This window comes from Centroberyx affinis, unplaced genomic scaffold (assembly GCF_046629955.1).
Source record: "Centroberyx affinis isolate AG114_WGS23_722 - 3 ecotype Tasmania unplaced genomic scaffold, CSIRO-AGI_Caff_v1 ptg000024l_1, whole genome shotgun sequence".
NCBI lineage: Eukaryota > Metazoa > Chordata > Actinopteri > Beryciformes > Berycidae > Centroberyx > Centroberyx affinis.
The window spans coordinates 54,672-73,275 of NW_027278738.1; the positions used below are offsets into that span (position 1 = coordinate 54,672).

The window sequence follows — 18,604 nt, forward strand, 5'->3', positions numbered from 1 at the left end:
GCACATCTTGAAATTATGATTTTTTGCTTTGGGGCTTTGTCATTTCAAGCAGGTATACAGTAATTTGTGATGAATAATGAATTAAAATTGTTTCCCACGCAAACTTTCCCTGAATTTGCCACAAGAGTCTTATTTGCCAACATTTTGAACTGTGTCACACTGTCTACAGTTGAATGCTGCAGACCTGTTTGACAACAATCCCATTCTTCATTCTTCTAGCCTTCTTTCAGTCACATGCAGGTCTATACCAGGCTCACTGTAGGTGCACATTTTGCTCTGCCCATGTTAGACTAGCCTTCCACCTATAGGGGAGTAGGAGTTTCTGCACATAACATCTGCATGCCTAGACTGGAGATCTGGTTGTGCTTGTTATTAAAATAAAGTTGATTGAAATAACAAATGCACAAAAGCAGAAACAGCATGGAGATTCTATTTTACAGACAAGCATAAAACCCCAAGGTGTAAAGCTATCACTCAAAAACCAAAAAATTATTTATAAATAATAAATAATTATAAATAACCCAAATATCGAAACATACATGAACTAAGTGTTACACATTCTATTCTATTCTGTTATGCTCTATTCTATTCTATTCTATTCTATTCTATTATATTCTATGCTGTTCTGTTCTGTGGGGAGGAATGACAAATACCGGCGAAACGCCTCATTGGTTAACCCGCGGTGACGTCAGAGCTCAGTCGCTCTTCTCCTACCGTCCGCATTGTCAACATGGCAGCAGTGGATGTCATTGTGGACAAGTTTGTGTCACTTTGGAGGATATCGGCTGTCCGACTGAACTTCCCTTGGGTCTTCTTGGTTATTTCATTCGTGGGATCAATCCTCAAAGAGTTGCAGCTCGTCCCCGAGACGTATTTCAGCAGCAGCAAAAATGCCCTGAATATGTAAGTGAAGTGTGTTGGGATGTTAGCTAAGGTTAGTGTAGCTAACGTCAGTTAACGTTAACGTTAGTTAAACTGTCGGATGACTTGGTGATGACCGTTGCTATGTTGCCCTGAAACGACCTTCAGGAATTCAGCATGATTTCCTGGCTGTGTTGTAATGCATTTAGCAATGTTTGTCAGTTGAAATTAAATGGGTCAAAGGTAGCATTATTGAGCTAGCCAAGTCAACGTAAGCTGCTTGCTGCTGTCAAATGTGTGTCAGGTCATATGAGTGCATGTTCATGAATGTGGAGACATGATTAAGTCCTGAATGAGTAGCTGACTGTAAACCTGTAACCCATATTCTCAGGTATTTTGTCAAAGTGTCCTGGGGCTGGACCTTGCTGCTGCTGACCCCCTTCCTCCTGCTCTCCAACTCCTCCTTCAACCGGAGTGTGTCCTTCCTCTGCCGGCGGCTGCTGTCTCTGGTGGTGGCAACAGCCATCTGGTACGTGTGCACCGAGACCTTCTTCTACATTGAAGATGCCACCGGCTCGTGCTTCGACAGCAACGCCATGGAGGTGATCAACGAGGAGTTCACGTCCAAAGCCAGCTGCAGGAGGGCCGGCTTCCACTGGCACGGCTACGACATCTCAGGACACTCCTTCATTCTGGCCTACTCCGCCCTCTTCATCGTAGAGGAAACGGCCCCCATGGCCTTCCTGAAGACAGCCGGCCTGTCTGCGCTGCCGAGGGCCGTGCTCAACCTGCTGTACGTGGCCCTGAATATGATAGTGGTCATCTGGGTATGGATGTTTGCCTGTACCTCTGTGTACTTCCATGACCCGTCTCACAAGCTGCTGGGGACCTTGTGCGGACTGTTGGGGTGGTACCTGACGTATCGGGTGTGGTATCTAAAGCCACTGTCACCCGGACTTCCCCCGCAGCGCCAGCCAAAAGAACAGAAACAACGCGCCTAAGATGCAACCATACGTTCTCTCTCACTCAGCGTTATTGCCAATGTTAATGCCATCCTCAAAACAACAACACTAAAGTTGGATGTTTCTGCCTCTCTGGGTCCAAGTTGACCACCACGCTATTTTAAGTTTTTCCTTCCGTACAGAAAGGTCATTTTGTACAGGGGGGATTGGCTTGCGGTCCCTGCATGGTGGTTGGCAGCTGCTGTTCCCAAAATGACTCTGGGTAATCTGAGATAAAAGCAAAGCATTGCACTGCTGTCTGGCTTCAGCCTCTCACCTCCGGCCGCCCCGGTTCTCACGCTACAGCATCGTTCGTTTCATTGTTTGTTGCCATATAATGCTTGATTCGTTTAAATGTAAATGGGTGATATTAAATAATCCCTATTTTTAGATGTCTGAATTGGAACACTTGAGATTGTTTACAGCTGCAGTTGTATAGCACTGATGACTTGTATTAACCTACTTTGGCAGACCACTGCAGTTCAATATTTTTAATGCAAAGCTACATTCAGAACAAATTCAGATACTGTAACTGCAGTAGACCTACATTTCAGACAGATTTTGCAGTCCTGCAGGATTTTGAGGATCGTTCCATTTTTGATGGTACATGGTTTTGGGTCATTATCCAATAATTCCACTGAACTGGTGACTGTGTCCGGAGTAAGTTTTTACCAACACTACCTGTAATGTATGTTGACAGGATAAGCTTGATAAAGATGAACTGATATGATAAAGATCATTTTAACATGTGCCATATATTATTGCTCTAGTAGTAGGCTAGCCCTACATGGGTTTACATTAGAGTATGTATTGTTTTCTTTTTGGTGCAAGAGAATAATCCTATTAAAATAGTTTCGATGGGGAATGTTTGTCTTTTTTTAGATTGACAAAACTTACTTAAGTTAGGGAATACATTATGGAAAAGATGTTAGTTGTAATGTCAGGAGTAAATAAGAACTTACTGAAACCTTTCTTAAACTGTTTCATTTGTATTTTCATGAGATTTGTCAAACTACAAGGTCTACAGGAGCACAGTGGTTTTGGCAAAAGAAAAACTGTTGGGATCTGAATATTCCATTTTCATCATTTATTTGTCATTGATGGCAACTGAATAAATTAAGGCTTATGAACAAACATCATAAAAAGCACCATAAATAAATGCATATATATAAATATAAAAAATAAAAAGTAAAAAATAAAAAAATACTATTGTGAAATATAATGGCCACAAATAACAACTAGGATTTCTCAACTTGAATTCTTTGTGTGATCCACGACTTACAGATCCAATCCTCAGGTGTCATGGTTAGGTCAGAAGAAGCAGTGAAGTCATTGTAACAAGGGTGCTTGCAATAATCAAAATATACAAGCGTTCACATGAAGTGAGATATTTCCATTTTTCCTTAACATTTCCCCCCCCCAGTGTCATCTGCTGTTTGTCACTTTACAAAATAAGTGAAAGTTTGTCGGCCCGAAAGTCAACAGAAAGAAAAAGACTGAGAATAATGTTGACACATACTTCGGCTAATCCTATGGCTAAATCGGAACAGGAAATAGTACTGTACACTAGGTATCCGCTTGCTCACTTCCAATCTTGACAAATTCAGCAAATTATTTTAAATCTTCTCATTTGTGCCGTTTACATCACTGCTGCTCTCATGCAAGAATAGTTTGGAATCAGATTATGTTCCTCTTTCCTTTAATGCACATTACTTCTGTTCAAGCACACCGTATAAAGGATTGATTCCAAACCGGTAAACCTATGTGGCTCTACTGCACTCTCCATATAAAACATAAAACTACAGCTTCTAAACTTCTAGAGGACTTTTCTTAGTGAGAATCAGTGAGAGTGAATTATCAGATATTACACAGCTAAGAGACGCTGCTATTAAAGGAGTATTGATCATCGTCTTTGGTTAAACATTCTCTGCCACACCAGCAGCGGGCTACTGAACCGTCTGCAGAGAGTCTTCTGTGGCAATAGAAAACACGGAGCATCCTGCCGCAGATATTGGCCTCCTGTTTAAAAACTCAAGTTCATGTAAACCATCTTGTTCATGATCCAAGGCTTGGTTTCAGCTGAACAATAAACCCCTTTAATCACAGAATGTAAACCCTGTTCAAATTCAATATAGGTGTATGTTAGCCTTAAGTGTTTGGGCTGTGTATGTGCAGACAGAAAGAAACACTGTACTGTAGGTCCTTCAAGCTGAGCGGCTTGAGTCAGAGTTCCCATAAGAGGTTTAGTTTCTTTACAGTAAACAGTAAGAATGTCTGTACAACCAGTCATAAAACCAGAGACAAAAGAAGCTTACAACTCCAACCAATACTTCACATTATGAGTTAAAACCTATTGAGCTTCTGGAGCTGCATTATAACATGTTAAAGTTAAATCCTGGAGGTATGACTAAAGCAGAATGGCTCCCATAAAGGATAAATAGAGTGTGAAGCAAGAAAAGTACACTACATCAACAAACAACAAGACCGAGCCAGTGGACTGGCAAGGTTAGCCGGGGGAAAGGCTTTATCCTCGTCATGCTCCCTTTCGCCTTCAGATGAGTCAGCTTTTCTTCTCGTTTCACCTTTAAGCTCATTAAAAATTCAGTGTGGTAAAATAAATGGAACAATGTGTAATTATAAATATCTTCTGTAAAAACAATCTTGCGTCTGTCAGGAGTCGGGGACAAACAGCAGTCAAAATCCAGTGGTTCCTTGCTCAGTATTGCTGAGGGATGAACGGCTCGACCCCCTGACCACCTCCAACATACTGACTGTACAGTGCAGGTGCTTCAAAGGTTACATTGAGAAACTTAACATTTAGACGTTTGTGGTTTCATGTTCGGTAGTGACTTCTCATCATAAATTCTGCCTCCGGGTGACACAAAATCCTCCGTGTCCACCCATCACGAAACGCTCACACAATAAGACCCCATGCAATGCAATACATTCTGGACCTATCACAACACTGCTGTGCCATAGATGCAGAATTTACAATATTACTACCAGTTCTGCCAAGTGTAACGTTTCAAACACCCGAGCTCCGGTTGCCTCAATAACATCTGAATTCCTGGTCGGCGACAGATAGAGTGACAATGAGTCCATGCAGCACTGTGTGCTGCGTTTACTGTGTGCTGTGTAATTTACAGTGCTCTAAATGACCTGTCACTGTGAGCGCGCGTGTGTGTGCGTGTGTGTGTCACTGTGTTTTGGGTGCACAGTTAGTGAACGTTTGCCTCCATCCTTCATCTCATCTGGCAGTTTCTGGCAGCGCAGCGATTATCAGAAAGTATTTTGTCATGTAGAATCTCCTGGGGTTTTTACAGCGAAAACCCCCAGGCCAATGAAGGAGTGAAGAGCAATAGGTGAACGCCAATAGTATGAATAATGACTATAATTCAACCGTATAGTGACATGCAAAGGTCAATTAACCCCTGTTGGTGTTACTGTGTATGGTGTTGCAACCTCATAACATTTTGTCTGGGTCTTCTACATTATGTGTGAAGACCATTAGGTTGAGATTTTCAGTATAACTGGACCTGATGCACGCCTCCAACAAAAGCTAAATGAGGACTTCCAGGCCTTAGACACAAGACCTGTATGTTGCCCGAAATTAAACTAGATGAAGGCATTGATTACCAGAAAATGTGCTGTCAAGAATTCCTTGTTATGGAATGTTCTTAATATTCTTTGTTCACCCAGGTAAGTAATAGTGTTCTCTATATAGATTCATATGTTTTCCTGCAGTCATAAAACATTACAGAAAAAGTTGAAACATCACACAAATTACACAGACATTGAACACAACAAGAGGGCATTCACTACATGTATTTCTTTTTTAAAAACCAATAGGCAAAGTACCCCATCCCCCCGAGGGAGCCCATGAGAAAAGAGGCCCCGAAGAAGGACGGCGGCTTCTTTTTTACCATCCGGAATGCGTTGGGTAGAACCGCTGACAGCAGGGTCGTGTGGATGTCGCCCAAGACCTTGCGGAAAGCGTAGCGTTTTTGCACACGCACAAAAAAGGACTGCAGGTTGGGTCGGCTGCCGTCCTCCCAGTATTTCTTAGAAAGTCCCAAGAACTTGAGCCTGTGCAACAAGGCTCCGAGGCAGATATCAGCTAGTGTAAATTCAGGTCCACATAGCCACAACTCACATTTTTGACCTGGCGAGAGAAAAAGAAAACACTATACCGTAACATGGGCCGGGTCTGAAATATATGAAACATGCTTCCATGATGGTGCCATGATGATTTAAAAAACATAATCGTTAGCGTGTAAAATGTAATGAAAAGGTACAATGGCCATTGGTGCATACCTTGATACTCCAGTTTCCTCTTCTCCAGTTCGGCCTCCACTTGATCTAGAACCATGGCTAACTCTCCCAGAATTTTCTTCAGGTAGTTCACATTATCATGGTCCAAGATTTTTGCCTGTCGACACAAAACTTGCATCTCAAAAGCAAAACCAGCACCCATGCATAGTTTGATATATTATTTTCATATCATTCTATGTTAAAATAATGGTGTTAAACGCAAACTACATTTGCTTCAAATGCCTGGCCAACCAAAACTGTTGCAAGGAAACAGCTACATTAGAGAAATGACAGCTGACATGTCATCTCACTGATAAAATGTCAGTTAATACAAAACATTTATGACTTCCAGCACATGAAGTACTTTGCATAATCCATAGTGCATTACAATAAAACATGGTAAAAAAAAAAAGACTGAGCTGCAGAGTAGTATCTTAACATGCAGCAAGGTGCAGCCAAGCAGGACAAAAAGGGAAAAAAACAGAAACATGCTAGCAGGGTACACACTCATCCCTGGCTCATAGATTCCTATTCACAATACATAATATAGTGTTAAACCACACAATGTTTTCATTATAAAGTAGCCACAGTATTACAAGGTGCTGTGAGGTAACTCCAAGTGCTATCTGTTCAGTATCCTGTGTCACATCTTTTAATTCTTGTGAAGCAAAGCTCATTAATGGCATAACAATATGCATTAGTACAGTAGGATCTTTTCTCCATGCTGAGAAAAAGAGTAGGATTTGAATATGAACTATATTCAGGGCAAAGATACAGTGATCTAGTATATGCACAGTATAGTACTTTCCCTTTTTAGCTCTTAAGTGGCGTTATGAGAGGGAAATGCTGCAGGCTTTTGAGGATGACATTTCTCTTAGCCACAGACCTGGGATTAGATTGCCTGGTCCAAGACTAACCGTAACAATTAGTAAAATGAAACAATATCTGACCCAGGGTCAGCGTTTAGGGACAAGTCTAACTCTGTAGTCGTCCATCACAAAATATAATCAGCTCCAGGAAGTAAATGAGCCAATTGAGCCTTCACAATAACAAGTCCTTTGTTACAGGTCTCTGCTCCTACAAATTGCTGCCTCGCCCAGACACACAGAATTATAATATAATGAGGATATAATATATGCTGTATTTTCTTTCAACTCACCATAAGCTTCTTCTGCTTGGAGAGGTATGGTTCTGTCAACTGGGGCTCCTCATGGTCCAGCTTCATCAGCTCTGACGCAGCATTGGCCAGGTGTCCTGAACACACACACACACACACACACACTTCAGTCTCATAATGTCTTAATCTAGAATCAGTTTGATAAAACGGATACTTGAACACTTTGATTGTAGTTTTCTAATCCAATGTACTTTAGGGAGAATCTTGTGATTAATGGTACTTTTCCACTCTGTAAAATCCACAAAAGCTTGTATAACCTGTATAACAAGGAGATTGGCAATATGGAGGTTAATATTGTACATGAACGCAACAGACAGCATTAAATGTAGTTACAAGTATCATATGCTGTCACACATTGTAGATATTATTATTGTAGACACTTAATGGCTTTCCGGTTGGTTTTCTAAGTGCAGTGTCCCTGTATTTTTCACAGGACAGGCACTCCAGGGACCAATGTGCACAATCCTCCAAGGAGAGGCAGATATCCGACTATTCAGAGAGCTTATTCTCATCTATGTTCTTCCACACCCCCTTGAGGGCAGAGGGAGACACTCATTTTGTCAACTGTGGTAGCTATGGTTACCACATCAAGCCCATAAACCCAGGAAAATTCCAGTCTCTTACACTGTTACATATCATCAATTTGTAATGTTCAATGCATTCCAGGAGTTATTTTATGATGAAGTGTTGCAATTTACTTTTTTGGTGAGCCCACTTTTCCTCAACCTGCCTCCTCTACTTCTGCTTCAGTTAGTGATTTCCTACATTTCCCAGAATGCTGGGAAAGTTGTTGAGTTTGGCCAGTTAGATACAGCAATAAGAAAACACCACAAAACCACAAAATGGACCCAGTGTTAAGTGTTTTAGGGTTAATACAATCTTCGAAACCTCTTAAAAATACTGATAATACTCAATAATGATTTTACATAAAAAACATTAGTGGATCTAATTACACATAAACATCACTGGTGCATCCCTCCGATTAAATAAGCCATCAGGTTGATTTAATAGATATTACACAGACTGACCATGGGTTCCCTGGATAATTAATTCTGCTGCAGAATTTTGGCCAGTCGAGCCCTTTGCTTTGATTTACAGGGCGAACCCATTACCTGATGGAGGGAGCAGAGCAGTTCAGACTGAGAAGCTTAATATCTGCTGTTGGGCCATGGAGCTGATTACCTGGCATCACTGTGAGGTGCTGCGTTAAGGGTTTTTGGTATTGAATAGCATCAAATTACACAATATGTTAATCAGGTTGTGTACATAAAAGTAGGGATTTGGAAACTGTGAGAAAGATGAATAATTATGCAGTCATGGTGCCTTCTTTCTTTTTGTTCCCACCAAAACACTCAAATTAATTGAAATTACAAACCAAACCATTTAAATACACAGGAGGAATAAAGAAATAACTACTGTAGGAAATAACACACTAGTGAGGTACAGACTCATAGATTCCCGTCCAAACCACACATTTTTATCAGTCAACCAAATCTAAACATCAGCTTTGTATTTTTGTTAGCCTGTCATGATGATATCCATGTTGATTTGGCATATTTAGGTGTCTCTGTTGCCAACAGAGTGTTACTGTAATTGGAAAGAATTAATAACTTTGTAATGCTAACGGGCATAAAGAGAGACTGGTAATATCATTAGTGGGTTAACTGTTAACTCTCCACAAGTACCTGTAGACCTATATGCATCTATTCACAATTTTATATTTTATAGGTCTTTATAGGAACAATGGGTTGAACAGGGCAAACTATCATGGACAAAGAAAGATTTTATACTATTCAATGACCAGGATTCTCTGATTGATTAGAGAGGACCAATCTCTAATTCATTTGGAGCAAATCCCAGTTATAAACATCACTGAACAGCACTCCAGGGAGAGAAATTTCAGGCTGAATTAATAACACAAAGTAAAGTGTTAATTCATCACACAATATCCACACTATTCTTCATGCAACTCGTGCAGAATGCTGAACAATCATGCCCACACAGTACGGTGAACTGGCTCCACTTACTACGTATTTCTGCGGTGGCGTACTTTGGGATCATGGAGTCAGTGGTGAGTTCTGGATGGAGGATACAGCCGTGTGTGTAAGCGTCCATGGGCAGGCCGTCCAGCAGCTGACGGTACTGCTGCACGCGCTCGTGGAGAGGCGAGCCTGCATCGGGAATCAGCTGGGCCACCGTTTCTGAAGGCAAGACACCCAGGTAAAAAAACATACAAAGCACTTTTTAAGTACTTTAGCACCCATTAATAGCATTTTCCCCTGAAGGCAAACACACAGACAAATAATAATACATTGATTAAAGAAAAAGTGTAACCAAAAATGAAAACGTAGAGCACAGTTGCACACACACTGACATTCTCTGGCTATATATTTGTAAGTGCTTCATAACTTCACAGAACACCTGAGGTTCCTAAGCAACCTTCATCAAGCTTGCCGCTACACAACTCCAAAAATAACACAATGCTCCGTGCTTCAGCCATCAGATAGGCACACAGAATGGTAACTTAGTAACAGATCACACACACCCCCTCCCCCTCTCTGTAACACACCACTGGTCACATATCACAAAGCCTGGCATCTTAAAAAGAAAAAAACACTGAGTCTATCTGAAAGGAAACTCCTCAACCACAACAAGCTCCTGAGAATCTGTATGGAGCGAGGAAAGCCAAGATAAAAAAAAAAAGTTTAGGTACAGATACAGGTAAACCTTATTATCAACAGAGAGGAAATTTGTTTGCATTAAAAAGATGATAGACATCCAGATGAGCAAAAACACAACATACACAGTAATATAAGACAATAATTTCATTAAATACACGCATTAATTAGGCTGCATTCTGGGCCCATTGCACCAAACCCCCATTGGCCTGTTCTATTCTATTTATCTGCTGTGACCCAGGTTAAAAAGTGTTATTACTGACGGAGCAAACAAGCTTTTATATCTTGCCGTCCTCGTCTGCGTGTGTGTTACAACTCAACAAGCAGGCTAGGTTAAAGCATGCTGCATGGCTGACAGCGACACTGAAAGGGAAGGTCAACACTCGCCACAGTGACCCGCTGCCCAGAATCGGAGTTTAGAAAGAGAAAGGCGAGTGGATAACACGACAAAGAGAGCTGTTATCTTCGTCCAGGGCCCAGCGGGCCGGGTCACAGCTGAGCCAAGTAGAGGGACGGCGTCGCTGACAAAAGAGCGATAGTCAGTTGGCTGCTTGAAGGATGTTCAATGCCGGGCCAATGTGGAGGTTTGCGGAGGGTGGAGCTGCACCTGGCAGAGCTCCAGGAAGCTGAGTAATCAGTCCCGGGACCAGCAGGCCGACCTGGGCATGCCAGGAGTGGTCCTCTAGGTGGCCTGCTGCAGCGCTGGGGCGCATGTGTTAGATCACTACCTCAGCACCCGAGGGCCCACTCCAACCTGCACTGTATAGTCCAAAGAACAAGCCAACGCTATGGTCTGACTCTTGCAGACAGCCATGCTCACTCAGAGTGAATGTGGCACAAATACAATACAAGAGTGACAGAGCCACTGATCGTTTCATTATTCTCTGCCGGCTCTAGTGCAAAGTCACGCAGCAGTCCAAGAATTCAACTCTGATAGAAAAAGAACAAACAAATCACATGAGGCAAAAATTCCTCAGAGCCAGTTTTCTGATTACCCATTAGAAGCGAGGGCTTTCTCACAGCCCTCCACTGCTTCTCAACAACAGGGTAAAGTAGCCTGAGCTGGGCTCCTCTGTACTGGAGTAAGAATCTCTTTGCTGAGACATCTGCACTTTCCAGGCCAGCTGCAGCTCACACTGCCAGGATTCATTAGGGATTTAAACACAGAGAAAAAGCATGTCTGTAAATCTTATCCCCCAGATTGACTTGTGGCTAAAAGCATGTCAAGCTTGAGGTCTGGTTTTAAAAGCAGCATATGGTGGATTCATATGACAATAAAGAGAGAAAACATGCAAATCTTAACCTCACTAGTGAATTACTTTTTCAAGAATGCTGGATGATATTATTGCTGCATATTCAGGTCTGGATTTGAATACAAGTCCATATTCATTTATTCCAAAACAAACTAATGCAATTACCTGTACACAGCACAGTATCACATAGCTAAAATGAATGGGTTTGAGTGAGAAATAGACATCAAACACCACTGTCAATTGTCTGCCCTATATCTGATTACTATTGAGCAACCAGTGGACCGTGTCTTCTGCTGCTGAAATCAGGAGTCAGCTGAAGCATCAAGCGTCTCTGCTTCGGATGAGTGAGCACAAACTAAACTAAGAGGAAGTTCTCCATCCATTGGCCGATTCTCAGCATCCCTCAGGCATTTCCTGGATCCAGCCTCCCAGGACATTACATGATGCCATAATGTCTCCGCTAATGATTCTATAGGACATGTCACCCACAGATATAGCACAATACATACAGCTCACAGGATCAGGATTCAATTACGCTGCCAAGACCCAATGCTCTGTAGTATAGGCATCTTAACATGTTTGCTTATGCTGAGGCACAGCGTCACGTTTCTGGCTGTTCGACCTGAATCTAAATCACTTTACCTGGACACATGTTTGTACATATGTTCTTCCATCTGTACAGCTGACAATGTGAATAGCTGGTGGTAAATATTGCTTCTATGCTTTAAATCTGTCAAGGCATCTGTTTCTAACCTGTAAAATGGTCAATGAAGGTGCTATATCTTTATTTATTTGTTGGATTATCCCCAGTATGCTCTTTTGTCATAATTACTTCAATTCAGTATTTCAGTATTTCTTCTGTTCGTATTTATATCCTATTCTGCGCTGCTGCAATGACCCAGTTTCCCCACGGGATCATTAAAGTTTCATCTAATCTAATCTAATCGCCAAGTATAATGAATGAACAGGAGTTTGTCTTGGCGATGTTGGTGCAAAGACACACCGACAACTTACAGAGTTTCACAGTACAGCACACACTGACACACACTGTACAATGACAGCAGATGGCCTTCAATGGCCTCCACTGGTCTTTGCAGCTAAGTGTTTGTGCACTTCAGCCTTGCAGACTCGACAATTGCAGCCTGACTTTCTCTTTCGCAGTCCGTCCATCCTTTCACTCATGCTTTTATAAAGTGGTCACACTTACGTATGAGAGAAAAGAGAGAAAAGACGTCAACAGCATTATTACTGTACCTCCCACAAAGTTTTTCTCTAGGTATTCTATGATCTGGTTGTAGTCGCTGACGATGGTGTCTCCATGGATGAAGACGGGCACCTCCTCGCCCAGGTTCAACCTCATGAACCAGGGCTCCTTGTGCTCCTGCAGCGGCAAGCTCACGTCCCTCTCCTCGCAGATTAGCCCCTTCTCATTAATGACTAGGCGTACCTGCAATGAGAGTATAAATAAGAACACGGTTAGGCTATTTTCTGAGGGGGAGGATTAGACTGCATGCTGAAACTGGCAACCGATACTCTCTAGGCTAGAGATTTTTTACAGTAGCACAATCGCCTCTTCTAGCTGATGAGCAGGAAAGATGAGACAGTAAAAACAGCAATATAATGCATATTCCAGCGTCCTCCTCTTTGTTCCAAGGAATCAAGCCCCAGAAGTCAAATAAAGACACAAAAGGGGTTTGTGTATGCATTGCACATACTCACACCATGTTTTTATATTATTATTGATGTGGGATATTTTATCCAAGAGCAGTAAAAACATTATCCACAGTAGAATTGAAAAGCTATAACATGGAAAGTAGTAGGGTGATTGATTATCGGGTATACTTAAAGTAAAATAGGAACATAAAACATAAACAAAACCCACAAATGGCATTCTCTGTTGTAAGGGGGTATTACAATATTACTAAAGCAGAGCAGGGTGGTTAATAGAGTCATGAGGGATAGTACAGAGAGGAGAAAGAGACAAGTCTGGATAAACTGAAGCTCGTATTTTATGGAAGAAAAGCGCTATTATGTTTGTGCTGTGGAATATATAGGCTAAGCCACAGTGTTTGTGTGGTTTGACAAAGTAATGAGATGGTTTACAGCGTGCTAAAGTTTGGGCAAAAACTGTGCAAGACAGTCAGGATCCATTACTAGCGGTATAAAAGACAAGCCAAGGTCCATGGAGAGCTATTAGTGGGTATAAGATTAATGAAAGGAGATGACACTTAGGGTGAAAAGTGCTGTGGCCACTGGGGAGAAAAGGAAAAAATGGGAGTTTTGCTTTACATGGCCAGACATGGTGTAATGAAATAAAAGAAATGTGAAAGCACAGAATGATTTAGTAGCATAAGCACGGTAATTACAGCACAAGCACTGGTTTGGACAGCATGGAGGGACCTATAGTTCTGCAGAAATGTATGAATGCAAGGCTTTTGAAGTCTGCATCGAAAATCTGCATCTTCTTTATAAAAATGTCAAATATTTCAGGTCCCAGTCTCCACAACACACTGGGTTTCCCTCAGCCAAGCCCTTAGCAATGCAACCACTGTTGCAACAACAGTTTGTTACATAATAATTTCAGTCACTCCTCAGCAGAAATGCCAAGTAGCTCTGCTGCCTGGTAAGACATTTTCTCAGAAAGAGGCGTAAAATCGACTGCACTTATTTAACACTATAAGTTACTTTACAACTGTACATTATTACTATGTTTCTAGTCAATACATAATTACAATGGAATTCACAAGGAGCTAATTCATACACAGTGGTGTCATATGGCTCATTCCTGATTTTAGCATAATAACAAATCTTGAATTCTACCAAATCTGATAAGACTGACCAGATAATTATTGGTATCTGGACATACTGTACTCTAAAACAGCAGAAACTTACAAGCCAGAGTGTTGAAGGTGTAAATCTCCAACCTGCAGCCCTTCAGATTGCCAGTGCTGTATTGATCTGTGAAGCTGGCCTCTAAATGTGCTGTAACTCTGAAGTATCAAGCTCCATCTGTCTCTATCCATATCATATCTGTTGTGTTCACAATGCATCATTCATGTCTGTCAGGTGGATTTACGCCCCTCTCCACACCTTGGGAGCACAGTTAGCAGTTAGTCATGATGCTTTATGAAAATAGAGAAAAGGGTTTTGCAGGGGAAATTCAGCGGTACAGCTCTCTTCTTTTCTCAGAAACTTGCTGAGGCGTACACCAACTTGTATACAATTCCCTGAACATCTAATGACGCTGGTCTCTTCACAAAGATAGAGCTGCTGTTCTGTTAGAGAGGTGATATCTCTTACATCAGTGGTTCTCAACGTGGGGTCCAGGGACCACCAGTGGTCCTTGAGGGGGTTCCAGGGGGTCCCCAGCAAATTGACAAATTATTCAACTTCACCATTATTTAATTTACAAGAAGTTAACACAATTAGAGAATGTAAAGGAATGACTATTTTGATCATAGTTTCTCTGTTATCTCTCTACCTACAATACAGACAGTCATGGAATTCTGGACAAAATCATACCGAACAATAAAAATATTCTCAGATTTGGATCCAAGAGACAAAATCTCATCAAATGGGGGTCTGTGGCTCTAATGTGGACTAAATTAGGGTCCTTGATATGAAAAAGGTTTAGAATCACAGTCTTACATCATTATCACTTGCTGAATGTCTCATGGCCGACTTAAAATGAGAAGTATTTACTGTAGTATTTATTTAAGTACTTTTAGGGAAAGGGAGAGTGTTTTGCAGGTCACAAAAGATCCACTTAATATACACATAAAACCACAATCTTTCAATGTAGAAGGATAATTTTAACAAATCAAGTTAAAAGTATTTGTATTATATTACACATTTGGTACAATTCTGGTGGAGTGGGCAATCTAGTGCATGACCTCTTAATCTTATAAAAGCCATCTCCACAATGCCGTTCAAAGCATGCTTCAGCTTGCATAACAGCAAATGTCATACAGCATTTTAGGAAATAAACATAGTCACGATTGTTGTAGGAATTCAGTGCAGCAGTGTTGCTAAGCTTCATCTTTCAAGAAATACATACCCAATTGTCTCTTCCTTCACAGCACAGTTGCACATGATAGTAAAAATCTCCAGCTAGTCCAAATCCAGGATTGAGGTGATAATCATGACAGCGAGCTGGTGTTTACCCCTCTGCTGAGTGACAAGAGGCCCAATCAGCAGCTCAGTTTGAGTGGCTGTGAGCCAACATCTAGCCTCATGGTTGACAGACAGGCTGAAGCCCAACCTTTACCACATGGCAAGGGGAGACTAAGCATCAACTCAAGGTTGTTGGTGGCTACAGTGGAAAGGAATATAACGCCTCCCTTCGATTCATAAACCTAGTTGTATAGTCACGATTGATAATCAATGCATAGAGCTACAGCCGGTTTGATTACATATGCAGAAATCTGTTTCATAGCAGTGTTGCGTGGATTCAGCATCTTTGCATTACAAGAATATTTCACCGATACTTTTGTATGACATAAAAGAACAAGTAGAAACCGTTTCATCATGAAGAGTTCACTCCATGTGTTCACATAAGACACAGATGGAGGTCAGTGAGCAAGAGATCAACTGAGGAAGCACTAAGTATTATTTCACAAACGGAAGAATGCATATTAGGCTTTTTCACAGACTAGATGTTTGTGAAGTGAAGCCCTGTTGATCACATAAAAAGGCTTCATAGCCTCATATTGCACATAGTGTGTTTAAATCATGGGGCTATTTTGAGAGTTTTCAGTGGTTTGATAGTGAGTCTGAAGACAACATTTTGGTTATCCTCTGCCCATTTAAAGGGGAAGGTGTACTGTCTGACAAGGTAATGAAAGGTATTCTTAAAAGATGGCAAATCCCATAAAGAATGCAAAAAATATTATACGGTTCAGCTAAAGAAAGGGGGAAGCTGCCCTTTGGTTTGTTTTGCACAGAGATACCTCATTTCAATCAATTATTTAGGTTGTCATGTGTCAGACCACATAAGGTGTAACCTCGTTCACAATGCTATAAGGGGACAAAATAGGTCCAAGGCGTCCATAAAAGGTAACAGCTTATGAAATATGCAAGGCGATTCATCCACTGGTACATGACAGACAATAGCATATTGATCATTAATTCAGCTATATGTCGAGGAATTGAGCCCCGTGCTGCAGCGGTTTCCTAAATGTCTCAAATCGGAGACCTGCCCAGCTGCAGGATCATATTCATATTCCGGAGGCCTGTGCCATAACCATGCACAAAAACATGCTTTGATCATAACAAACACAGGGAGCTCCATGCTGTAGTATGACATGCAGGAGACGTGGAAACACCTCCATTTTCAGGCTGGTGTGTTTTTTACCTTCTGGGAGCTGAAAGACTGCGTCCAGTGGTACAAAACGAGCCTGTCTTTGGAGAAAGGTTTGGGCTCTGCGGCCGGTTCTTCGCTTTCCTCCCCGTCTGTGATTTTGCCGTCTTCATCCATGGCTGAGATGGGCCACCAGCTACAGTTGGTGGGGGTAACATTGTTGGAAGACGCCATGACAGAGCGTTTTGTGCGTGTGAGAGGACCAGGGAGGGAGAGAGAGAGAGATGGAGGGAGGAGGGAGGGAGGGACAGAGAGAGAGAGAGAGAGAGAGAGAGAGAGAGAGAGAGAGAGAGAGAGAGAGCAAAGGATTTCAGCACCACGAACTGAGCATCATCGATTCACCGCGGCAGCATCAGTTTCGGACAGCTCCGGTGCTGAAATCCGCTTCACTTCAAAATGAAAAGGAAAAAAAACAAAAAGAAAACCCCGCACACCCTAATCCATATGCAGATAGCTACTTACTCGAGCATGCTGGTGCACTTGCAATTAAATCAATGTGGGGCCGTATTACATCACATGATAAGCTACGCACAAACATGCGCCGTGGAAACCCCTATACATGAGTGCAGGGAGGGTGCGCTTCAGCGGAAGGTCAACCTGCCGCCTGTAAGGACAGCCAGCTGCGGGCCAGAGGCTCTGCTGACTGGGCTTCATAGATTTTTAGACAGGTTACATAGGCTACAGCAGGCCTATATGTATACGTACTACCACTAAACAACAAAGTGGGGGGAAAAGGAGGAATGCCAAGTTTATAATGGCCAAATAGTGCCATATGGTATTTTTCTGCTTTGTTATTATTATAGGATTTTCTGTAGTATAATATTTCACACATTAGTAGCTGCATATTTAAAGATGTGGCTGTGATATTTGTATAATACCCTTCTAAAATGTATTATAGGAATAGGCTACTATACTAGGTTATTAGATATGCTATTGAGATGCATCTCAGTAGTATTTCAATAAGCCTGCTCCAAACCAATATCCTACAAACTGTTTACAACGGGGGAACTGAAAGCAATTTTATTTGCTTTTTTGTTCCTAAGGGCTATATTGCAATTACTGACATTTCCCAGCAGAGGGTGCGACGTGAGTGAAGTGCGGTGAAATATTAATGGCCTGACATCGACCGATATAGAAGTATTTATTAATTTCAAGTGTTAGATTAAAGATTAGATTTAATAAAATGTAAAATAAAAACAGCATTATGGGCGGATAAATTAGGAACAAAGGGTGCTTTTTGTACTAGGCTATAGCAATTAGGCTATAATTCTAATGTATTTCCCATCACGAGAATAACTATAATCCTGTAATACATTTTTCAAAGATAGCCTACAATACAAATATTATAGCAGAACTAGCCTATAAGTCCCTTTAATGATATTATAGGAACATTATAGTAATATCATAGGAGATAAAATACCATAAAGTATGATAAGGTCACTCTAAACTCACTATTGAGTTCTACAGACACAATAATCCCTATACGAATATTATGGGAATATTACCGCGATCCCATAGGAAATAAAAAATACCATAAATTACGTTTAAACCAATCTACAGCCAATACTGACTATCACAGACAATCTATAAGGGCCTGCAGAAATATGAAAGGAATACTGCAGCGATTTCTCTTTGGGGGCTTTTGGCTATTCTTTATTAGCGAATAATTGTGTCCAAGATTATTTAAATTGGTGTTGGATAAAAGGATCAAACAGAGCAGTCCTACACGGCATGCACACCCAGTCCCGAAGTGGCAAGACTCTGGCATGGCTCCTTGCAGGCAGCAGAGTAAGGATTGGGTTGTATTTTTGGAAGGGTGTGTGTGTGTGGATTGGTCGCCTTGTTAGGTCTGCTAAAATATTTCCAACAGCAGCGGACTGTCAGGAGATAGCTGGGTGGCAGGGACAGGGGGAAAGGGGCTTTTCTCTGTGGCCACCTGGAAAGCCATGTAAGATCCCTGGCTT

At 41.6% G+C, this 18,604-nt stretch overlaps 2 protein-coding genes across 5 annotated transcripts; one reads left to right on the forward strand and one right to left on the reverse strand.

The window, feature by feature from the left end:
* The first annotated feature begins 730 nt into the window (after window positions 1-730).
* On the forward strand, window positions 731-2,719 carry fitm2 (fat storage inducing transmembrane protein 2). Its single transcript, XM_071513456.1, has 2 exons — window positions 731-903; window positions 1,253-2,719. Exons 1-2 carry the CDS (start codon window positions 731-733, stop codon window positions 1,860-1,862), a joined length of 783 nt encoding a protein of 260 aa, XP_071369557.1. The 3' UTR covers window positions 1,863-2,719.
* Window positions 2,720-5,680: 2,961 nt separating this feature from the next.
* On the reverse strand, window positions 5,681-16,919 carry gdap1l1 (ganglioside induced differentiation associated protein 1-like 1). Of its 4 annotated transcripts, XM_071514236.1 has the most exons (7): window positions 16,635-16,814; window positions 12,809-12,817; window positions 12,536-12,728; window positions 9,378-9,551; window positions 7,333-7,427; window positions 6,177-6,291; window positions 5,681-6,024 (listed from the first exon to the last, which is right to left on the reverse strand). In XM_071514236.1, the coding sequence occupies exons 1-7, from the start codon at window positions 16,812-16,814 to the stop codon at window positions 5,681-5,683; spliced, it is 1,110 nt and encodes a 369-aa protein (XP_071370337.1). The 4 variants fall into 4 exon arrangements, with proteins under 4 accessions (XP_071370337.1, XP_071370553.1, XP_071370408.1 ...); XM_071514452.1 differs by lacking the exon at window positions 12,809-12,817 and having other exon boundaries at window positions 16,635-16,919; XM_071514307.1 differs by lacking the exons at window positions 9,378-9,551; window positions 12,809-12,817.
* Window positions 16,920-18,604: the final 1,685 nt, after the last annotated feature.